The sequence below is a fragment of the Narcine bancroftii genome, chromosome 2 (genome assembly GCF_036971445.1).
Source record: "Narcine bancroftii isolate sNarBan1 chromosome 2, sNarBan1.hap1, whole genome shotgun sequence".
Classification (NCBI taxonomy): domain Eukaryota; kingdom Metazoa; phylum Chordata; class Chondrichthyes; order Torpediniformes; family Narcinidae; genus Narcine; species Narcine bancroftii.
In genome coordinates, this window is record NC_091470.1 from 245,921,454 (window position 1) to 245,942,632 (window position 21,179).

At 45.0% G+C, this 21,179-nt stretch overlaps 1 protein-coding gene and 1 pseudogene across 7 annotated transcripts in view; both read right to left on the reverse strand.

Annotated features, from left to right (window-relative positions):
- Positions 1-21,179, reverse strand: part of LOC138755199 (upstream-binding protein 1-like) — a 131,663-nt gene that overhangs the window by 61,925 nt on the left and 48,559 nt on the right. For 2 of the 7 annotated variants that reach the window (XM_069920733.1, XM_069920730.1), the window contains exon 1: positions 15,982-16,473. The exons of 3 other annotated variants lie outside the window; for them this stretch is intronic. In XM_069920733.1, coding sequence (XP_069776834.1) covers positions 15,982-16,094 — 113 coding nt within the window. In that variant the 5' untranslated portion in view covers positions 16,095-16,473. Of the gene's footprint in view, positions 1-15,981; positions 16,474-21,179 lie in introns of those variants that run through there. 2 more of the 7 variants (XM_069920734.1, XM_069920735.1) reach the window with 2 other exon arrangements.
- Positions 17,450-18,533, reverse strand: LOC138752224 (deformed epidermal autoregulatory factor 1 homolog pseudogene; annotated as a pseudogene).

The window sequence follows — 21,179 nt, forward strand, 5'->3', positions numbered from 1 at the left end:
TGCAAATGGATGGGTTGGGGGATAGGGCCCCTTCCAACCTAATGGGCAACATGCTCACCCTACATGATTGCCACGTCCCCTGCTTGCTCTTAAAGGAACTGTTCTTGGAAAGGCTGCCACAAAACGTCTGGATGATGGTCCAGGAAGATGACTTTAGCTATCCACAAAAGGTAGCAGAGAGCACAGACTCCCTGATGACCGAGTAGGAAACCGCTTTCGCACTCCACGAGACGTCCATGCCCATCCAACACGACGCCGCTCCAGCATTGGAGCACGTGGGCAGGTTACGGCAGGAATGACCCAACCACCGACCAGCCATGAGGACAACAGACACCCCCTGTGAGTGATACTGTTATCATCAGTGGTGGAGGACAAAGGTCCGTCGATGTCTCTGCACATTCCCGGGAAACACCAAAGCCGGCCATCATTAATGGCTGTGACGGCCAGCCATCTAACAGCCTCCATGTTGAAGATTCCCCATCCAGCCGCCGTTTTTTTTAGTGGACACAGGGGCGGAGATAAGCGTGCTCCCGCCCAACCAAAACTGACATCTACAATGTCAAAACAGCCCAGCAACTAAAGGCCACCAACAATTCGGACATACCAACTTATGGCACTTGCACCATCCCCCTCTGCTTTGGGAATAGCCATTTTAGATGGATCTTCACCCTAGCAGCAGTTCAAGAGCCACTCCTGGGCGTGGATTTCCTACGAGCCAACTCGCTGCTAGTGGACATTAAAGGCTGCAGATTAGTGCACGCCACAACATTCCAGACCCTCGAACTAAATGGAAAAGAACCCGCCTCATACCACCTGCATTCGGTGATGCCGCTGACAATGAGTATCCAAATCTAATCTGAATTTCCCCCCCATAATAACGCCATTATTTACGTCATCCAAGGCCAAGCATGGAGTAAGACATCATATTCTTACTACAAGTCTGCACCTTCATTCCAGTATACACCACCTCCCACCAGAAAAGCTCAGCCTCGCAAAGAAGTTCCATAAAATAGAGGAGCTAGGCATTATACTCTGACAGCCCCTGGGCCTCCCCACTCCACATGGTCCCTAAAGCCACAGGAGGGTGGAGGCCATGCAGGGATTACAGATGCCTCAACAAGGCCACAATGCCTGAACACTACCCGGTATCCCACATTCAGGACTTCACCGCACATCTACAAGGGGCACAGATCTTTTCCAAGATTGATTTAATCCGAGGCTACCACCAAATCCCGGTCCACCCAGAGGACAGCGTGAAAACAGCCTTTATCACTCCATTTGGCTTATTTGAGTTTTTAAGGATGCCTTTTGGACTGAAAAATACAGCCTAAACATTCCAATGAGTAATGGATGCTGTGGGCAGGGACTGGGCTGAGCATACCACTCATTTAAGACTAGTTTGCAATTGACTGAGTGAATATGGACTGACTATCAATCCAGCTAAATGTGAATTTGGAAAAGAGGTAATCAACTTCCTGGACCACCGCATTGACATACACAGTGCTAGGCCACTACCCAAAAAGATAGAGGCCATTAAATCCTTCCCACAGTCTACGAAAGTTAAAGGCCTTCAGAAATTCACAGGGATGATACATTTTTATCACATTTTTAATCACAGACCATTTTTATCACAGACCATTTTTATCACAGACCATTTTTATCACAGACCATTTTTATCACAGACCATTTTTATCACAGACCATTTTTATCACAGACCATTTTTATCACAGACCATTTTTATCACAGACCATTTTTATCACAGACCATTTTTATCACAGACCATTTTTATCAAAGACCATTTTTATCAAAGACCATTTTTATCAAAGACCATTTTTATCAAAGACCATTTTTATCAAAGACCATTTTTATCAAAGACCATTTTTATCAAAGACCATTTTTATCATACCAGCAGCAGCCCACATCATGCGTCCCCTTTTCTCTCTAATGTCAGGCACCCAAAAAGATCTCAAATGGAATGCAGAAGCCTCAGAGGCCTTCCAAAAGGCTAAGGATGCTTTAGCAAATGCCACCCTTCTGGGACACCCACAATCAGAGGCATCCACAGGCCTAATGGTTGATGCCTCCAATACGGCAGTCGGATGAGTATTAGAACAATTAATTGATGGACACTGGAGACCTCTAGCTTTCTTCAGTGAATACCTGTGGCCACCCGAAATACAATACAGAGCATTCGACAGGGAACTGCTGGCACTGTATCTGGCCATAAGACATTTCCGTTACTTCCTGGAAGGAAGGAGATTCAAAGTGTTTACTGACCACAAACCACTTACTTATGTTTTCAAAAAGGTCTCGGACCCTTGGTTAGCCAGACAACAGCGTCACCTTTCTTATGTCACAGAATTTACCATAGACATTGAACATTTTGCTGGCAAGGTGAATGTCGTGGCAGATGCACTGTCATGCCCAAACGTGTTGGCTGTCCATATCACTCCAGGCATCGATTATAAGGCCCTGGCCGAGGCACAGTACTCCAATCCTGACATTGCAGCCTATAGAAAGGCTATAACCAGCCTCCACATTGATGACGTTCCCTTCGGTACAGGACATACAATTTTACTCTGGGACACCTCGACCAGTAAGCCCCGTCCCATTATCCCCACCACATGGAGGAGGCAGATATTCGAATCCATGCACAATTTAGCCCATCCTGCCATCAAGACCACGGTCAAGATGGTGGCCAACCGTTACGTCTGGCACAGCCTTTGTAAGCAGGTCATCAATTGGGCCAGAACATGCACACAATGCCAAACTTCAAAAGTCCAGACACACTTTAAAGCCCCACTCTAAACCTTTGAATCTCCATGGCACAGGTTTAACCATGTTTACATTGATATAGTGGGCCACTTACGAGTCACCCGAGATGCTCGTTACCTACTCACTATGGTAGGCAGGTCTACCAGATGGCTGGAAGCCATTCCCCTACCCAAAATATCCATTGAAACATGTGCCAAGGCACTCAACACTTGGGTGACATGGTTCGGGGTCCCTGAGCACCTTAACTCAGACTGCGGAGCCCAGTTCACCTCCAGTCTTTGGGCGGCCTTAGCAACAGCACTCGGGACACAGCTGCACCATACTGCAGCCTACCATCCTCAGGCAAATGGCCCTGATGGCCTGACTCACTGGGCCCAACTGAGCTGATGAATTACCCTGAATCCTCTTTGGTATCCAAACTGAAAGAGGATTTGGAAGTCTCATCCGCCAAGATGGTATACGGGGTGCCACTGGTCATCCCACGCAAATTCCTGGCCACCAACAGGGGAACGGAAGAACCCCCAGGAAAGCACTAGCGCATCTTCATGAACCCTGGCTCCTTTGCCACCCAAAGCTCACAGCCAGCTGTATACATTTGTCTCCAGAGATTTTCAGAAATTCACATATTTTTGTAAAACACAGACCCCCATTGCAGAGACCCTATGAGGGTCCAGCACAATGGTTCAACTTGTGTAATTGACATCAGAGGCCGAGAGGAGACCTTTACCATTGACAGGTTGAAACCAGCCCATTTGGACATTACACAGCTGAATGACCACCCTCACCCCCGCATGAGAGGCCAGCCTTCCAAGAATAACAACATTCCAATTGCTGGTTCTGGAGGGGGGGTTGTCTGGTGGTCCTTCGCAGCTCCCCCACGGGGCCTCACAAAGTGAAGGACGAACAGGACAATCCAGCAGACTGCACGAGGCCCGCAGCGCTGCCCTCCAATTGGCCATAACCAAAAGAACTTAACTGGACTATCAGGGAAAGCGAATCACAAACATGCCAATCAGTGCTGAGTGGGTTTTGACCATGCCCCTCAGCTTGAGAATAAAAGAGGGCTCTGAACCCAATAAAGCTTGGATTACACTCAACTGGATTGGTGTCATTCTTTCTGGGAACAACATGTTCTTTCTGAGCTATAACCTCTCCTGTGCTATAGGCTCCGCAGAGGCATAGCTTGTAGCAGCTAGCTACACACATAGGTTTATTACTATCCCTCAGTGTTATTTACAGCTCCAAGCTCTGAAATTGTTCCCTCTACAACCATATTCAAGTCATTCATATCTTGTCAAACACCAGTGAACTCCAATGTACTCTTCCCAGCATCACAATGGAAATATGATGTATATAAAAAAAAAAATTTGTACAAACTCAAGTTATTTATTTGGAATTTGTTTTCACTGACCTACTTGTTCCCATAATTGTTTTAATAACCTGCTTCACATTTTATATTTCCAAAACTTTACTGATAATGTATTTACTTTTCACCAAGGATAACAAGGCCATTCACTTGTAAATTGTCACCAAGCTAAATGACCAGTTATAAGAAGCAAGAAATTATTAATGGTATTACACTACAAAAATGCCATTTGAGAATCAGAATGTATTGTCAAGAACAAGTCGTTGTTTTACGGCAGCAACACAGTGCAAAAATTCACAAAATGTTATAAACCAACTTACAAAAATAAATAAAAATAGTGCAAAAAAGTCAAGGTACGGCAGTGTCTTTGGTTCGTCGATCATTCAGGAATCTGATGCCAGTGGGGAAGAAGCTGTCCTTGTGCCGCTGACATTAGACTCCTGTACCTTTTTCCACTGATGGTAGCAGAGTGCCGGGGGTCCTTGAGGATACAGGATGCTTATAGGACTACAGTGAAATTATGTAATGTCTCACAAAAGTCAAATTGTTTCCCTCATTTTCTTCATGTTCCTGCCCCAAAGAGCAGAAACATGAAGAACTTTTATGTTTTGACTATCACCTTGAAGGCTATTATTTCAAGTTTTTTTTTTGTTTTTTTTTTATATAAACGTACAGCGCAGTAGAAGCCGATCATGTCTAATTTAAACACATACCACCCAATTAAACCATTTGCTTTGGATGGTGGATTGTAGGAGGAAACCAGAGTGCCCAGAGGAAACACACACAGACATGGGGAGAAGGTATGAACAGCACCAGATTCCATCATGGATTGCTGGCACTATAATTACATTGTGCTAACCGCTGCACTAACTATGGACCTAAGTAATGAACAAGGAAACTATTGCGATTAAAAAGAGGTTTATTAAAGTTCCCAACATGTTATACAAGTGAAGCTGGTTTCAGTAAACCAAGAAAAACTGCTAAAAGAGAAACCAGCATGGATTAAGATAGAGATGGATAAAATAGGGGAAACAATGCCTGAAGATTTTGTATATAAATGGGATAAGAGGTTAATAATTGGAGATAGGGATACGCCATTGTTGAAACATTTGATTGATATAGGGAATATGGTAAATGTTGAAATGGGAATGAGGAATTATGAGATACCCAAAATGCCATCAATTCAAAATAGACATTCCTTTTACAATAAATAACTGACTTTTTATTACCTGGTCTAGTAAAGGAATTAGGAGAATTGTGGTCTGTTTGGAAGGGAGAAGCTTAATGTCATTTGATCAATTAAAAAATAAGTATGGGATACAAAACAATACAATATTTTGTTATTATCAAATAAAAGCATATTTGTGGAATAAATTGGGTCCAACAATTTTATTATCGGAAAGGAGTGAAGTAGAAAATTTGATTTGTAATAAATCTATGAAGAAGTTTATTTCAGCTATGTAATGCATTATTGCAAAATACAAAAACAAGGAATTCATAGAACCAGGCAAAGGTGGGAAACAACTAAATGTTAGTATTAGGGAGAAAAATTGGTTAGAACTGTGTCATGATAATATGACAAATACAGTAACTGTTAGATATAGATTGATGTAGAAAGTTATATTGAACCAATTTTTTCTTGCATGACAGAAATTAAATCGACTGAAGTCATATTTATCAGATAAATGTTTTAGGTGTAATCAAGAGATAAGTACTTTTTTTTTTAAAACCCACTTGATCATGCTCAAAATTGAGACCTTTTTGGATGGAATTAGGAGCATTTTTTTTTAAACAACGGGTTACAAAAGTTAAATTTCCTTAAGATCCAATGTTTTTTTAAAATTGGGTAATATAGGTCAGTTAAGGCCAAAACTGAAACTGAATATGTTTCAAAAAGAATTCATGAAAATTGCATTTGCAAGAAAATGTATAGCAGTAACATGGAAATCTGATTCGTATTTGGGAATGGACAGATGACATTCTGAAATACATAATTGTATACCTCTTGAGAAAATTACATATAATTTAAGAAATAAATAGATTTTCTTAAAAATTTGGTGCCCATATTAACAAACTGTAGGTATTACATTATGAAAACTATCCCCTAAACCTCAAGAAACTTATCAACTCCTTTGAATTAACATTATGTTTAATATTATAAAGGCAAAATTTGATTGAATGTGTTAACATTAGCAACCAGATTAGTCTATTTTTCTCTTCTTTTTTCTTTTATGTTTAGGGGGCTATTATGATTTGGGGAGAGGAGGTAGGGATAAAATATTATGTATTATTGATCTGAGATGACGTGAGACAAGTTTCTGTATCTAGATACTAATATATGCATGAAATTTAAATAAAATATTCAAAAAATACTAACTAGATAAAAAGAGAAACTTGATTCATTCAAACCACACTGACAAGTCAAGCCTCTCTTTCTGACAGGTTGAAAACCTATGTGCAATTTGACAAAGTAAAACAATGTCACACCAAAAAAAGCCTTGCCTCTCCCTAAGAACAGGCACCCGGCATCACCACTTCTGAGGTAAAGAGTATGCTTTCGAGGGTGAACTCACTCAAAGCAGCAGAACCAGACAACATGCCAGGTCGGGTGCTGAAGGACTGTGTGGACCAGTTAACTGAAACTCGGTGAACATTTTCAACATCTCACTGCAGCATTTCACTGTCCCCACAGGATTCAAGGCACCCACCTTCCTCCTTGTGCCCAAGAGAGCACCAATAACTGGATGTAATGACTACTGATCTTTATAATATTGCAGTGCTTTAAACAACTGTAATGCAATGTATCAAATTTCACGTTCCAGCGACATTGGACCCATTTCAGTTTGCCAAACATTCAAACCGGCCAACAGATGCTACAGACTTGACCCTCCACTCCACCCTGACCCACCAAGCGAATGATGCCTCATACACCAGGCTATTGCTCATTGACTTCAGCTCAACATTCAACCTACTTCATATTTCAGAGGCTAGTGGAAAAACTGTCCTCACTGGGACTCAACATCCTCTCTGCAACTGGATTCTGCACTCCTTGACCAAAGGACAATCAGCCTCAATTGGTAGCAAAATCTCAAGACCCATTACAGAGCACTGGCACACCTCAGGGCAGTGTGCTCAGCCTGCTGTTGTTTACACTGCTGACCTATTACTGTACTGACAGGTTTAGTTCAAACAGAATCAAGTTTGTGAATGATACAACAGTAGTTTGCCTCATTATCAATAATGTAAGCTGAATGATACATCAGCTAACAGAGAGATTGGGCAGCTCATAAAATGGTGCGAGAACAACTTTGAGGTTCAACATGAACAAGACAAAAGATTGTGGACTTCAGGAGGATGAGGGTCAACCATTTTCCATTGCACAATGATTCTGTTGTGGTGAAAGTGGCAAGCACAAAACTCCTTGGTCTGCATATGAAGGGCAACACCTTATTTGTCAGGAAGGCGCAAAGCATCTTCACTTCCCAAGGAGGTTTAGGAGGGCAAGGCTACCAGCCCCCATCATGACAATATTTTACATGAGCACAGTTGAGAGCGTCCTGTCTGGCTGCATCATTGTATGCTCTGGTAGCTGCGAAGCCTTGAACCAGAGATCAATAGAGAGGATCATCAAAACTGGCAAGATAACTGGGTCTCCCTTTCTTCTATTTGCAACATACACCAGGAGTGCACTTAAATGGGCCTCGAAGAATTAAGGAGGATCCTTTCAATCCACCATACAGTATAATTAACCACTACCATCGAGGAGGTACAGGATGTCTAGGCTGGGGATATAGCTTTTTGTCACAGGCTGCATCATCTGGTTGTTCATGTAGTCAGATGTTAATAAACTTGAAATGGACTTGAAATCATCCAAATATCATAATCACCTTTAACCTCTTCCTCTATTTGTATATTTTCTCTGGGGATGAAGCAAACTGTAATGTTAACCAATTTGTTGAAGTTCTTATACTTCAACCATAAAGGAGATGATTGTGGACTTCAGGAGCAAGTCAGGAGAATGCAAACCAGTCCTCATTGAGGGCTCAAAAGTGGAGAGGGTCGAGAGCTTCAAATTCCTAGATGTCAGCATCTCCGAGGATCTGTCCTGGAGCCTCCATGTTGATGCAATCACGAAGAAGGCTTGCCAGTGACTATACTTTATGAGGTGTTTGAGGAGATTCAGTATGTCACTGAAGACCCTAAAAAACTTCTACAGGTGGGGAGCATTCTGGCTGGTTGCATCACTGTCTGGAATGGAGACACCAACCCTCAGGACAAGAAAAAACTCCAGAGGGTTGTTAACACAGCTTGCGACATCACAGGCACCAGACTTCATTCCGTCGAGGACATCTACAAGAGGTGGTGTCTTTAAAAAAAAAAATAGCAGCCTCTATTCTCAAAGACCCCCACCATCCAGGCCATGCCCTCTTCACTCTGCTACCATCAGGGAAAAGGTACAGGAGTTTAAAGCCAAACACTCAGCAGCACAAGAACAGCTTCTTCCCCGCTGCCATCAGATTCCTGAATAATCAATGAACCAAAGACACTGCCTTCATTTTCATGCATTTTTTAAAAAATTATTGTTGTCAGTTGCTTTATATGAATGTTTGCATCATTGAATTTTGTGACTTGTCCACAACAATAAATTCTGATTCTCAAAACATGGGCCTCCATGACTCAAATAGTTTCTATTACATATTCTTTGAACTTGGTTTCAACCTTCCTGCACACTGGGTAAAATGATCTTCTCCCGAAAGGCAGCCCCTTGGGAATGTGGATGACTTTCTATCACTCAAGTATTGTTTGTTACGAGATGGTCGGTGAAGTTAACATGGAACATGCAAGCTCTGCTACAGATTGGGAAGAAACAGTTGATGAGGCAGGCAAGTGAATAGCTTACAAGTTTGTGCACCTGTTGGGCGTCTGTCTTCCTAATGAAATGAATGCATTCAATGTTCTCAATACTACTCCAAATATTTTCCGATGTTTTTAATTCCATTTCAAGATCATGATTTTAAACTGAATCTTTGTCCAAAAAGACCCTCAACTACCATAGTTATCAACCTTCTTTTACCACACATTTAGATTGAACAAAATAACATGTATTGTCATTGGCATCTCAGCATACTGATCCAAGTCAAACAGCACTATAGCAGATCCTTTGGCCCACCAAGTCCATGCTAACCAGCAAACACCCATTAATATTAATTCCATTTTATTCTCCTCACTATCATTTTAGTCCTAGCTCTATCTCTCATGCACACAGAAGGAGCAATTTACAATGACCATTTAAACTCCCAACATCCACATCTTTGGGATATTGAAGGAAACCCAGATATAATTTTTTTTTTTAAATATGCAAAATTCACAAAGACTGGATCAAAGATCAAAATCAAATCCAGTTGGCTGGGCTACAAGCTGTAGCTGTGTTATACTCAATATATTTATTCTTTAGTATTAATTTTGTCTTCCCAGCCCATACTTTCCCAATGATTATTGCATTAACTTTCTTACATGCAGATTTGTATTCTTTGGCTTGGCTTCGCGGACGAAGATTTATGGAGGGGGTAAAAAGTCCACGTCAGCTGCAGGCTCGTTTGTGGCTGACAAGTCCGATGCGGGACAGGCAGACACGATTTCAGCGGTTGCAAGGGAAAATTGGTTGGTTGGGGTTGGGTGTTGGGTTTTTCCTCCTTTGCCTTTTGTCAGTGAGGTGGGCTCTGCGGTCTTCTTCAAAGGAGGTTGCTGCCCGCCAAACTGTGAGGCGCCAAGATGCAAGGTTTGAGGCGTTATCAGCCCACTGGCGGTGGTCAATGTGGCAGGCACCAAGAGATTTCTTTAGGCAGTCCTTGTACCTTTTCTTTGGTGCACCTCTGTCACGGTGGCCAGTGGAGAGCTCGCCATATAACACGATCTTGGGAAGGCGATGGTCCTCCATTCTGGAGACGTGACCCATCCAGCGCAGCTGGATCTTCAGCAGCGTGGACTCGATGCTGTCGACCTCTGCCATCTCGAGTACTTCGACGTTAGGGGTGCAAGCGCTCCAATGGATGTTGAGGATGGAGCGGAGACAACGCTGGTGGAAGCGTTCTAGGAGCCGTAGGTGGTGCCGGCAGAGGACCCACGACTCGGAGGCGAACAGGAGCGCGGGCACGACAACGGCTCTGTATACGCTTATCTTTGTGAGGTTTTTCAGCTGGTTGTCCCTCCAGACTCCCCCGTGTAGTCCTCCAAAGGCGCCATTTGCCCTGGCGAGTCCGCCGTCTATCTCATTGTCGATCCTTGCATCTGATGAAATGGTGCAGCCGAGATAGGTAAACTGGTCGACCGTTTTGAGTTTTGTGTGCCCGATGGAGATATTATGTCCTTGAAAAAACACACAAATGCTGGAGAAACTCAGCAGGTCAAACAGTGCCTTTATAATCGCAAAGCTGAAGATACATCACCAATGTTTCGGGCTGGTTGGTGATGTATCTCCACCTAACCCAATTAATTTCTTCTGATTCAGTTCCTTAACTCAACCCAAATAGATTTATTTTGAGCATGAATCCTACCTCCAGGAACAGCCATTCTGTTCTGCTATTTAAAGTCAAAAGTACCACACCTCTTTTTTCTATTTTGTATTTCTCCATCTTTCAAAGTTCAATTCCCAAAGTTGGTCTCAATGCAACTAGTTCTGTGTGATATCTATTAGATAGTCTTTTTTATTCACCAATCTTGTAAATGACGCATTCAAATAAAAAGCCTTCAATTATGTCAAAATAGAGAAATGTAGTACAAAGCCTTAAAATGGAGATGTATGCCTGCACCATCCCTTCCTGACAAACTCAATCATTTTTCAATCTTCTACATGCAAGATTGTAAACCAAAATAAAAATAGAAATGTTGGAAATAGAGTTAATGTTTGACATGTCCTGACAAAGCTGTCTTTGACCTGAAATGTTACCAGCTTCTTCTTTCACAGATGCGATCTCATCTGCTGAGTGTTCCCAGCACTTCCTCCCTGCCACCATTAGGCTCTTTATTGTACAGAAGTCTCGGGGAGTGGGGGGGGGGGTAGTGGAGGGATGAACAAAAAAACTGCTTCCAGGAAGAAATGAGAGACAGCAGAATTCAGGTAGTCCATCAACCCATAATAGTCCTCAAAAAAGCAGCTGAGCTAAACAAGCTGTACCACACATCCTAGCTTGCCCAAAACCTGGTCTCACACATGGACAGCACATGGAATTGCAGAGTGATTCATTATTTATGAGCGCAAGCAGAGGGCAGAGATGTGCACCTAATTCTCTGCTAGCAACATGCAGGACCATGGAGGAAAAAAAGCATGCACTCAGTACCCAGTAAGGCAGCTATCCTCTTTTAAGCATAGTGGGTACATCAAGCGCCCGCTATAATTTTGGGACAAAGACACTTTTTTCCTTTATTTGTCCGTGTTTCAGTTTTAAATTTATGAAACAATTCACATGTAATTAAAGTGCACACTCCAAACTTTATTCAAGGTATTTGTATACATTTTAGTTTGAACATGCAGAAATTACAGCACTTTTTATACATAGTCCCCTTATTTCAGGGCACCATAATGTTTGGAACATTTGGCTTCACAGGTGTTTATGAGTACTCATGCTTAATTGGTGCAGGTTTGAAGAGAGCTGTGGTGTAACAACCACTGGACTGTCTGTGACTGCCTGCACCTGTCTGCATTCCTGCCTGCCGACTGCAGGGGGCAACTCACTGTACCTGCAGGGAGGTAACCTGGGAGGCTGGCTCCACCTACTCCCTGGCAATCACCAGCACCATATAAAGGCTCACGCTGGCCTTTGGGCAGGAGTAGAGCACATGGATCCAGAAGGGATACTGAACCTTTGTGCAGGTTTTAAGCTAATTAAAGCCTATAACACAGCCTTTGTAGTTTGAGCTTGTTTGCTCAAACTGCAGCGCATCACAAGAGCTAGGGTTGTTGCTAAGTTTTTAAAAAAATCACCTTTAGAGTCTGTAGTTCCCATTTTTCAACAAGAGCACCAGAGTTGTGCCAATAAAAATCAAAGAAGCCATCATGAGGCTAAAAAACAAGAATAAAACAGTAAGATTACCAAAATCAACAGTTTGGAACATCATTAAGAAGAAAGAGCATAGTGGTAAGCTTAGTAATCGCAAAGGGACTGACTGGTCTTTGAAGGAAGACCTCCACTGCTGATAGAAGAATTCTCATCATAATGAAGAAAAAAATTCCAAACACATGTCCAACAGATCAGAAATACACTTCTGGAAGCAAGTGTTGATGTGCCAATAGCCACTTTCAGGTGCATTCTCCGCCAAGAATGCGCCTGCAGAAGCGGATGCAGACCTGTGGAATGGTCATTCAGATGGCAGCCCTGAAAGCACTACGCTGTCCCCCTGAAAGGGACAGCTGCAGGAGAGCCACCTCAGAGCACACTCTGGCTCCTGTTCTGCACCAGGGGGCAGGGGCAGCGGGGAGGGACGCTGTCAGGCAGCGGGGAGTTGGGTAGCTGGCTGATTATCATCAGCCCCCCCCCTTAGCAGCCACTTTCAGGGATTCAGGTGCCTAGGGGGACTTCTGTGCTCCGGCGATTCTCCCTCTCAGAGGAGGGTTAGAAAGTGCGCCTCAGAGGCGCCTCCTGCTCTTTCAGGTGGCCTCCAGAAAGCCGCATAGGGGTAGAATATGCAGCTTTACATCGGGTATTCTGGCCACCTGAAAGTGCCTATTGACTATCGTCCACAGAAGACTTCATGAAATAAAATAGAGGCTACACTGCAAGAGGGAAACCACAGAAAAGATGGCCAAATTACAATTTGCTAAGTAGTATTTAAAAGAGCCTGCAGACTTCTGGCAAAGATCCAAAGCATACCACCTTTGGCATTGTTTGTATCCTGCAGTGTAGCCACTGTATTTTTGTTCATGAAGTCTTCACTGGACAGTAGTCATTGATACATCCACACCTCCTTCCTGAAGAGTGTTTCTGATCTATCGGACATCTGTTTGGGGACTTTTCTTAATTATGATGAGAATTCTTCTGTCATCAGCAGTTGGATCTTCCTTGGAAAACCAGTCCCTTTGCGATTACTGGTTTATCAGTATGCTCTTTCTTCATAATGATGTTAACAAACTGTTGATTTTGGTAATCCTAAAGTTTGGGCGATAGCTTAGTGTTTTATTGTTGTTTTTCAGCTTCCAAATGGCTTTTTTGACTTTCATTGGCACAACTCTGGTCCTCATGTTGAAAAAAAATTAACAACAGACTCCAAAGGTAATCAAAAGCTTAGAAAAAAGCCTGGCACTCTTATACCTGCACCAGTGAAGCAATCAAGTACCTGACAAACACCTATGAAGCCAAATGTCCCAAACATTATGGTCAAACCACCCTTGAATAAAATCTGGAGTGTGCATTTTAATTACACGTGAATCAGTTGATTACAAATTTAAAAACTGTGGAGCACAAGGGCAAATAAAGGAAAAATGTCTTTGTCCCAAACATTATGCAGGGTTATGTATCTGCAATTGTTTTGACTAGAGAGTGCATTAAAAAACAGCACACCAGGCTCCAGTATCCTAACAATCCATGGAATATTCACAAGCACAATGCAAAGTCTTAATGAGAGATGTGCAGAAAGCCAAAATCCTTGCACTTTTACATTATGGACATTAACTTTTCAAATCTGATGCATGATACTGAAATAATGAAGGATACAACACTTACGCAGCTTCATAGATGGGATGGAATTATAAATTATTCAAATTGTGGTAATAAGCAAATAAACAAAACTGGTGGAAATAAGTTTATAATGTGATTAAGACCCATAGATGTTGAAGGAGACTTAGATTATTCTACTCAATTCTGCTCCACTGTTCAAATCACGGCTGTTTCATTTTTCTCTCAACCCCATTCTCTTGCCTTTTCCCCAAAATCTTTGGCACCTTTATTAATCAAGAACATTTGAATCTGTACTTTAAATACAGCAAATGACAGCCTCCACAGCTGTATGTGGGAATAATTCCACACATTCACCACACTCTAGATGAAGAAAATTTTGATCTCTGTTCCAAGGGGACCTCATTTTCTTCTGAGGCTACACCCCCTGGAAATGGAAACATTCTCTCAACATCCACTCTATCAAAGCCTTTCGATATTAGATATGTTTCAATGAGATTCCCCTCATCCTTATAAACCCCAGTGAATAAAGACTTAGAGCCATCAAACAGTCCTATTGGGACAAAGACAATTTGCACCCACACCTCCTGCCTCACCACTCCAGGGCCCCAAACAGGCCTTTCAACTGAAGCAACACTTTACTTGTACATCCACAGGACTTAATAACTGCATCCAGTGCTCCCTTTGTGGCCTTCTCTACATAGGAGAGACTGGTCGCAGATTGGAAGATCGCTTTGCTCAGCACCTCTACTCCGTCTGGAAGAACAGCGACCTCCCAGTAGCCAACAATTTCAGTTCTGAGTCACACTCCCAGACTCACATGTCTGTCCATGACCTTCTGTACTATCCCACCCTGACCACCTGCAGATAGGAGGAACAACACTTTATTTTCCACCTGAGCACTCTCCAGCCAGGTGGCCTTAATAAAGACTTCTCTGCTTTCTGCTAAGCTTGCTCGCCTTTTTTCCCCCCTCCCCAGTTCTCCCCTCCCTTCCCACTTCTCCACCCAGTCATCCCGCTTCCCCGATTGCTGCTGTTCCTTCCCTCCCTCCCTTCTCCAACTATCATCTCCTACCTTTACCACCCTTCCCCTCCATCTTTTGTTCAGACACCTGCCAGCATCTCTCATACCTTGATGAAGGGCTCAAGCCCAAAATGTCAGTTATGTATTTTTAACTGTTTGACCTGCTGAGCTTCTCCAGCATTTTGTGTTTTCACAATAGTCCTATGTTAATCCTCTCATCCCCAGGATCATTCATGTAAAGAATTTCATTTATGTGAGATTCTAAATGTAGTATAACGTGACAATAGTGCCACATCTACTTTTTAAAAATCTTTACTTGGATTCTCTCCAAAGCTAAGACATCCTTCCCAATACCAAGGCATCCTTCCTTAGAAATGGGGCTCAAAACTCCAACACCTCATAAGACAACACTGCATCCCTCTTTTCTATAGTCAGGTCTTTTCAAAATTAGTGCCAACACTTCACATGCCTTAACACCAACTCAATCTGCAAGTTAACCTTCAGGGATTCCCTATGATAAAATACTCTACATCTTTATTCCTCCAATTGAAGCAATGCCATATACTACCCTACACTAGCTTTCATCTGTCACAGTAGTATTATGCTTCATATTAACTTAATTGCATGCCGACTAACCCATTGTCCATTTCCAACCTTTACATTTACAGTGAAATAAAAATATTTAAAAATTGCAAATTCTGCAAAACATATCAGACAGCAGTTGTGGAGAAAGAATAAACATTTGAGGTCAAAGTCGATGCTGTTCTGAGGAAGCAGTCTCCACCTGCAACGTTAATCGTTTCTCTTGCTACCCATGCAACCCGACTTCCAAGGCATTTACAGCATTTTCTGTATTTCTACTGTATTCCGAGCTTTGGGAAGAGGGAATGGCTTTGATATTTCCATTGCATTTGGAGGAGAGCAGCTTCAACTGAGCAAGCAACTCCTGTACACTGAAGTGAAATGACTTCCTGCAAGTCAGTAACAAAACATTGAGCACGAAAAGAAAGAACAATGTATCTTGAACGCAATGACGAGCAAAGCCAAAGGAGAGAAGCTTGCGGCGGCCTGAGAGACGCATACCCGATCCCCTGCACCGAACAAAGGTTTCAGGAAATGGCTCCATTCTGCCCCCGTCTGCATCTCACCTCATACTGTAAGCCCCGGAGCCGAGCTCCTGGCCGATCCCGGACAAGCTGGAGTCGAAATCGTGCACAAGGCCAGACTCGATGGCTTCGTCCATTTTCAGCACCCAGGCCATGGTCAGTGAGGGCGGCCAAGCCCGCGAGGGCACAGTGCAGTGGTAGGGGGGGTTGGGAGGGGGGGGCCGAGTCCGTGGAGGGGAACGGCGCGACGCACGCTCCCTGCCCTCAGTCCCCGACCCCCGACCCCTCAATGGAAAGCGGCCTGCTTTCGCTTACAGTCGCACACTTGCCTCCCCGAACCGCCTCACGCGACCATGGCGGCGTTTCAGCCCGAGTCACGGCTGCCGTCTCCTCCTGGCGGGGGTGACGCCTGCGAGCGTTGACAGAAGTCGTCCTGCTCGCTCACGCACAGCCGAGGCTGCCGCTGACGACGCCGCCTCCACCTCCTCCCTGCCACACTCTCACCAACTCCAGCACAAACATGGCCGCTCAGCCCTCAGCCACGGGCAGTGACGTTATTGCGTACGCGACGTGGCTGGCGCCACCTGGCAACTGTTCCCAGCCAATCAGTGCTCCCTCAACCGGTCCGATGGCACACGGGGTTCGACCATCTTGGGCCATTCAAGCGCCAGCGCGGAATAGGAGTCACGGGAAAATGGTGACAGGGAGAGGAGGCGACACGAACATGTTAATTCTCCACTCTCCCACTAATTATACCTGTGGTCGGAGGAGGTGGAATACCTGCACCCACACCTCCTCCCTCACCACCGTCCGAGGTCCCAAACACACCTTTCAGGTGAAGCCACACTTCACCTGTACCTCCAAAGAACTCATCTACTGCATTCACTGCACCCTCTGTGGGCTTCTCTCCATTGGAGAGACCGGTCGCAGATTAGGAGATCGCTTCGCCCAGCACCTCCTTCTCTCTGTCCGCAACAAAAGCGACCTCCCCGGAGCCAACCATTTCAATTCTGAGTCACACTCTCAAGCTCAGGTCTGTCCATGGAGCGCACTATCAATAACCCCAAAGACTAGGCTGAGGGAACGATAGGCTTCGAGATACAGAAGAACCTTGCTGGCCCGGGTCCAGGTATAGGAATGGAAGGAAGGGAAAATTAGCTCGACCTTTATGGCCCAAGACCACGGGGGAGGAGTCATAGGGTATCAGTCATCAATGGGCAGGCCAGCTCCATATATACAGCAGTCAACAATAACTATATACAATGGAGGAAACGTATTACCACATTCACCCCTCTTTTTAAAACAGACCCATCCTCAGTCTTTGAACAAAACAAACTGCCAAGACTACAGTTTCAGTCGTACCGGTGACCTCCTCTGTCTAAGGGACCTGCAGGGAGCAGGGGTAGGGGTGGTCTGCTGTTCCGCCAGCTGGGTGTCTAGAGGCGGGGTCACCGACTGACTACTTGGAGAGGATGCAGTCTGTGTCGGGGTGATGTGAAACGCTGGGTGGTCAGGGGCGTATGGGATGGTTCCGGGCTCTCCAGAATGCGCCAGGTCCAGATAGGAATTGTCTCCTCATGGTCGTTGAAATCGTACCAAGGGCTGGCAAGAATGAGGTGCACCTCTTCGACCACCACCAGTCCCGACAGGGCTGAGCCTGGTGAATGCCATCCTCTGTGGTATTGGTGAAGACTTCTGATGGCTGTGGCATCTGGTGTAGACAATCGCTCGAAGGCCAGTGTTCCAGAGGGGTCATCTGCCCACCTGGAGTAATTAAAAAAGGCGGGCGCATTTGCAGTATCCTTCTTCTCTGGAACAGGACATGGTTTATTTTCTGTTTTGCGTCTTTTGTATGGAACAAAGAGCCTGACAAAAAGCCAGTTAGGGACATGCCTTCACAGTAGGCAGCACAGTTGCAGGATGCTGCGTGTGCATCTTGTATCAGACACTGCAAGGGGCAGCCAGCATAGCAGATGCTTCATTTTCAGTCTTTGCTACTTGCACGACCTGCCATCCTTTCAAGTCGGTGGGAGTGTACCAGCTCTCTCCATGTTTTATGTAACACCCTTGGCCTCCAGAACCCAACTTGTGCTTGAACAAAATTCCGCTTGTATTTCGGCAACAGGCTGGAAGCTCATTCCCATACACAGATGGATCCCAGTTGTATTTGGTTCCAACCTTGTCAGGGCCTGGTGTCAAAGAAGTTGATGGTGCCTGTGGACCTTGAGTGCACTAGATGTTTTCAATCCTGTTGTTTCCACAATACTGCCATCTGTGTGAACCACAATCAGTGTGGCTTTGTCTGTGGGGAGTACTTCCCCAATCTGCAATGTGGTTCTTCCTGACAATACATGCTTTGATATGGAAGCCTTTGCAACAGATGTCGTAAAAACGTTATCAGCAGCTCCAGAGATACTTCCCAAAGTCACAGTTGTCACTTATGCGCAGCCTCCTCTGTTAGCACCCAGCAGCTGCTCGGCCATGTTGATCTGCTCATCCCCCATCACCGACACCTCGCCACCAAGGCCCTGCTCCTGCCAGGGGGCCGAGGTCTGATGCTGCCACCGCTGGGGAGCTGGGGGGCTGGTGGCCATTGCTGCCGCCACTGCTGGGGGGCCCGATGTCCATTACTGCCGCTGCCACCAGGGGGGCCAGTCCATTGCTGCCGCCACCGCCGGGGTGGCCGAGGTCCATGAATTGTGGGTTGTTTACCATGAGGGGCAGTGGAGGGCCTCCGAACACCATCGTCACACTCCTAAACTCCTAAACTGACTCTGGAAGTCGAGGCCCTGGAGGATCGGCGCACAGAGCTGGGGCATGACCAGTCCCGAAAAGTTATCATAACATTCCTCCCCCACCATCAAAGACACTATACAGTACCCACTAATGTCCGTTTTATTGTCTTTTGCTGCCAATGAAATTGAGCTGCTCATTGGCCAGACTGGAAGCGAGAGTCTGCAGACCATGTCAGGGTGGATGAAGCTCTCCGTACTGCCACTATTGAAGAAACTGTCCAACTTTTGTCCATTCACCTCAATCTGCATCATGGAGTGGGCGATAGGATGAGGTCTGGCCTGGTTCAATGTAATCGAAGCAAGGATCGAATCGTCATCAGCAGGGAGGCCCAATGCACAAGATGGCGGCCTCCGTATTCACCACACAGTAATGGCTACCGAGGTCGAGGAAGAAGGCGGAAGTGATGTCAGCAAAGTGGGCTGCGACTATGCAGTCCATTGCAGAGAACGAGGACAGCAGCAGGTAAGATGGCGCTCCTCTCACCGTGCACGCGGTCGGCACCAGAAGTGTAGACAGGATTCGCAGTTGATTGTACACACCGCGCTGCTTCGTGGGGGGCTCTGGCCTTACATACCCGCAGATAATGTCCCCTATTTCCACAGCCGGAGCAGCTAACACCCCTCACGGGGTATAGTTGTCATGGATGTTTCGTCTGCCTGCAGAAGTAGCATTCTGAAGTTCGTTAGCCACGGCTGCCGTGGTCGGGTCGGCCGTCCCCGAGGCCATCTCCCAAAATGCCGCCATTTTGGTGCGCACATGGAGGGTCGATTCCACGTGGCACTGGGCCGAGTCTAGAGTCCTTACCAGCAGTGTGGCTCGGTTCAGTAGCAACTGGTCTTCTTCAAGCAGGCACTGCCTTATGTAGTCAGACCTCAACCCCGACACAAAGGCATTCTGGACTAGGTCTTCCAAAGCACAGGGCCACCGGTGCAGGAGCTGTGGAACTACCCTACAGTCTCTCCCCTGTACAAGCAGGACAAGAATGAACTCACCAGGCTGCTGTTTTCGGGACGCCAGGAGTTAACGCAAGTACACGTCATTGACCTTTGGTTTGTAGTGGGCCCAAAGCTCAGCCATAGCCTCGTTGTAAGTTGCACTGCTCCTGATGGCTTGGAAAGCTCTTTGGCTGACTCTTGCTTGTACAACTTTGAGCTTCTTTTCGTCAGAGTTGACCAGTTCGGCAGTGGCCTTGAGGAAGTTGCCGAAGCAGCTGATCCACTGCTCATACTGTTCAGACTCTCCTGGAGATTGAGGGTCCACTTCTAACCGATCGGGGCGCAGCAGCTTCTCTATGACTGGACTGATAACCTTCTGTATATTAAATTGTAGTGCATATCAATAACCACAAAGATGAGGTTGAGGGAACGATAGGCTTTAATATACAAAAGAACCTTGCTGGCCCAGATCCAGATATAGGAATGGAGGGAAGGGAGAGATGGCTTGACCTTTATGGCCCAAGACCATGCGGGAGGAGTCATAGGGTATCAGTCATCAGTGGGCAGGCCAACTCCATATATACAGCAGTCAACAATAACTATACAAAATGGAGGAAACATACAACAACACTTTCACACTACCCCACCCTGACAACCCGCAGATAGGAGGAACAACACCTTATTTTTCATCTGGGCACTCTCCAACACCCCCCGCCCCCCACCAAGCACTTACCTCTTAACTAGTTATTCCAGTTCCTACTTCCTTTCTCTCTCCACCTAGCCTAGACTCCTGCCCCCTCTCCAACTATCATCTCCCACCCTCATCACCCCCCTCCACCCTTCTGTTCAGACATCTCTCATGTTCCCCCACAACTTGATGAAGGGCTCAAGCCCGAAACATTGGTGATGTATCTTCACCTTTGCTACATAAAGGCACTGTTTGACCCGCTGAGTTTCTCTAGCATTTGTGTGTTTTTTCACAAATTAAACCTGATCAGCTGAATACTTCCTCTTTTTTTAAAAAAAAAGTGACATTTACAGCATTTTCAGGCACAACTGACTGCAGATGATTGAATCTGAAGTTTTAAAAAAAGTACCTGCTGCATGAAAGATTCCATCTCGAAAAGTCAATGATTTTCTCCCACTGATACTGCTCGACCTGCTGAGTTCTTCCAGGAGGTGTCTGTTTTTGCTGTCATATGTTTTTAATATTTTTTTATGTTTCAGAGTCAGGTTGTGAATCTCCAACCCACCATCAGGTTCGAATTTACCTGAGCCAATTCAGAGCTCACACCAGGTGGCCATTTCAAAGGACATGGTCATAAGTTGCTAGTGTGTTACTATAAATATATAGAATGTGTTTAAAAATATATTTTTATAAGATTTAAATGGCATTGCAAAAAAAACAAATACTAACACACTCTGTGTGTGTATAGTAACCTATGGCCATTATTATGTCTCTGTGTAACTTGGGAAACTTCTTAAATAACTTAGAAATGCAAGATTCAA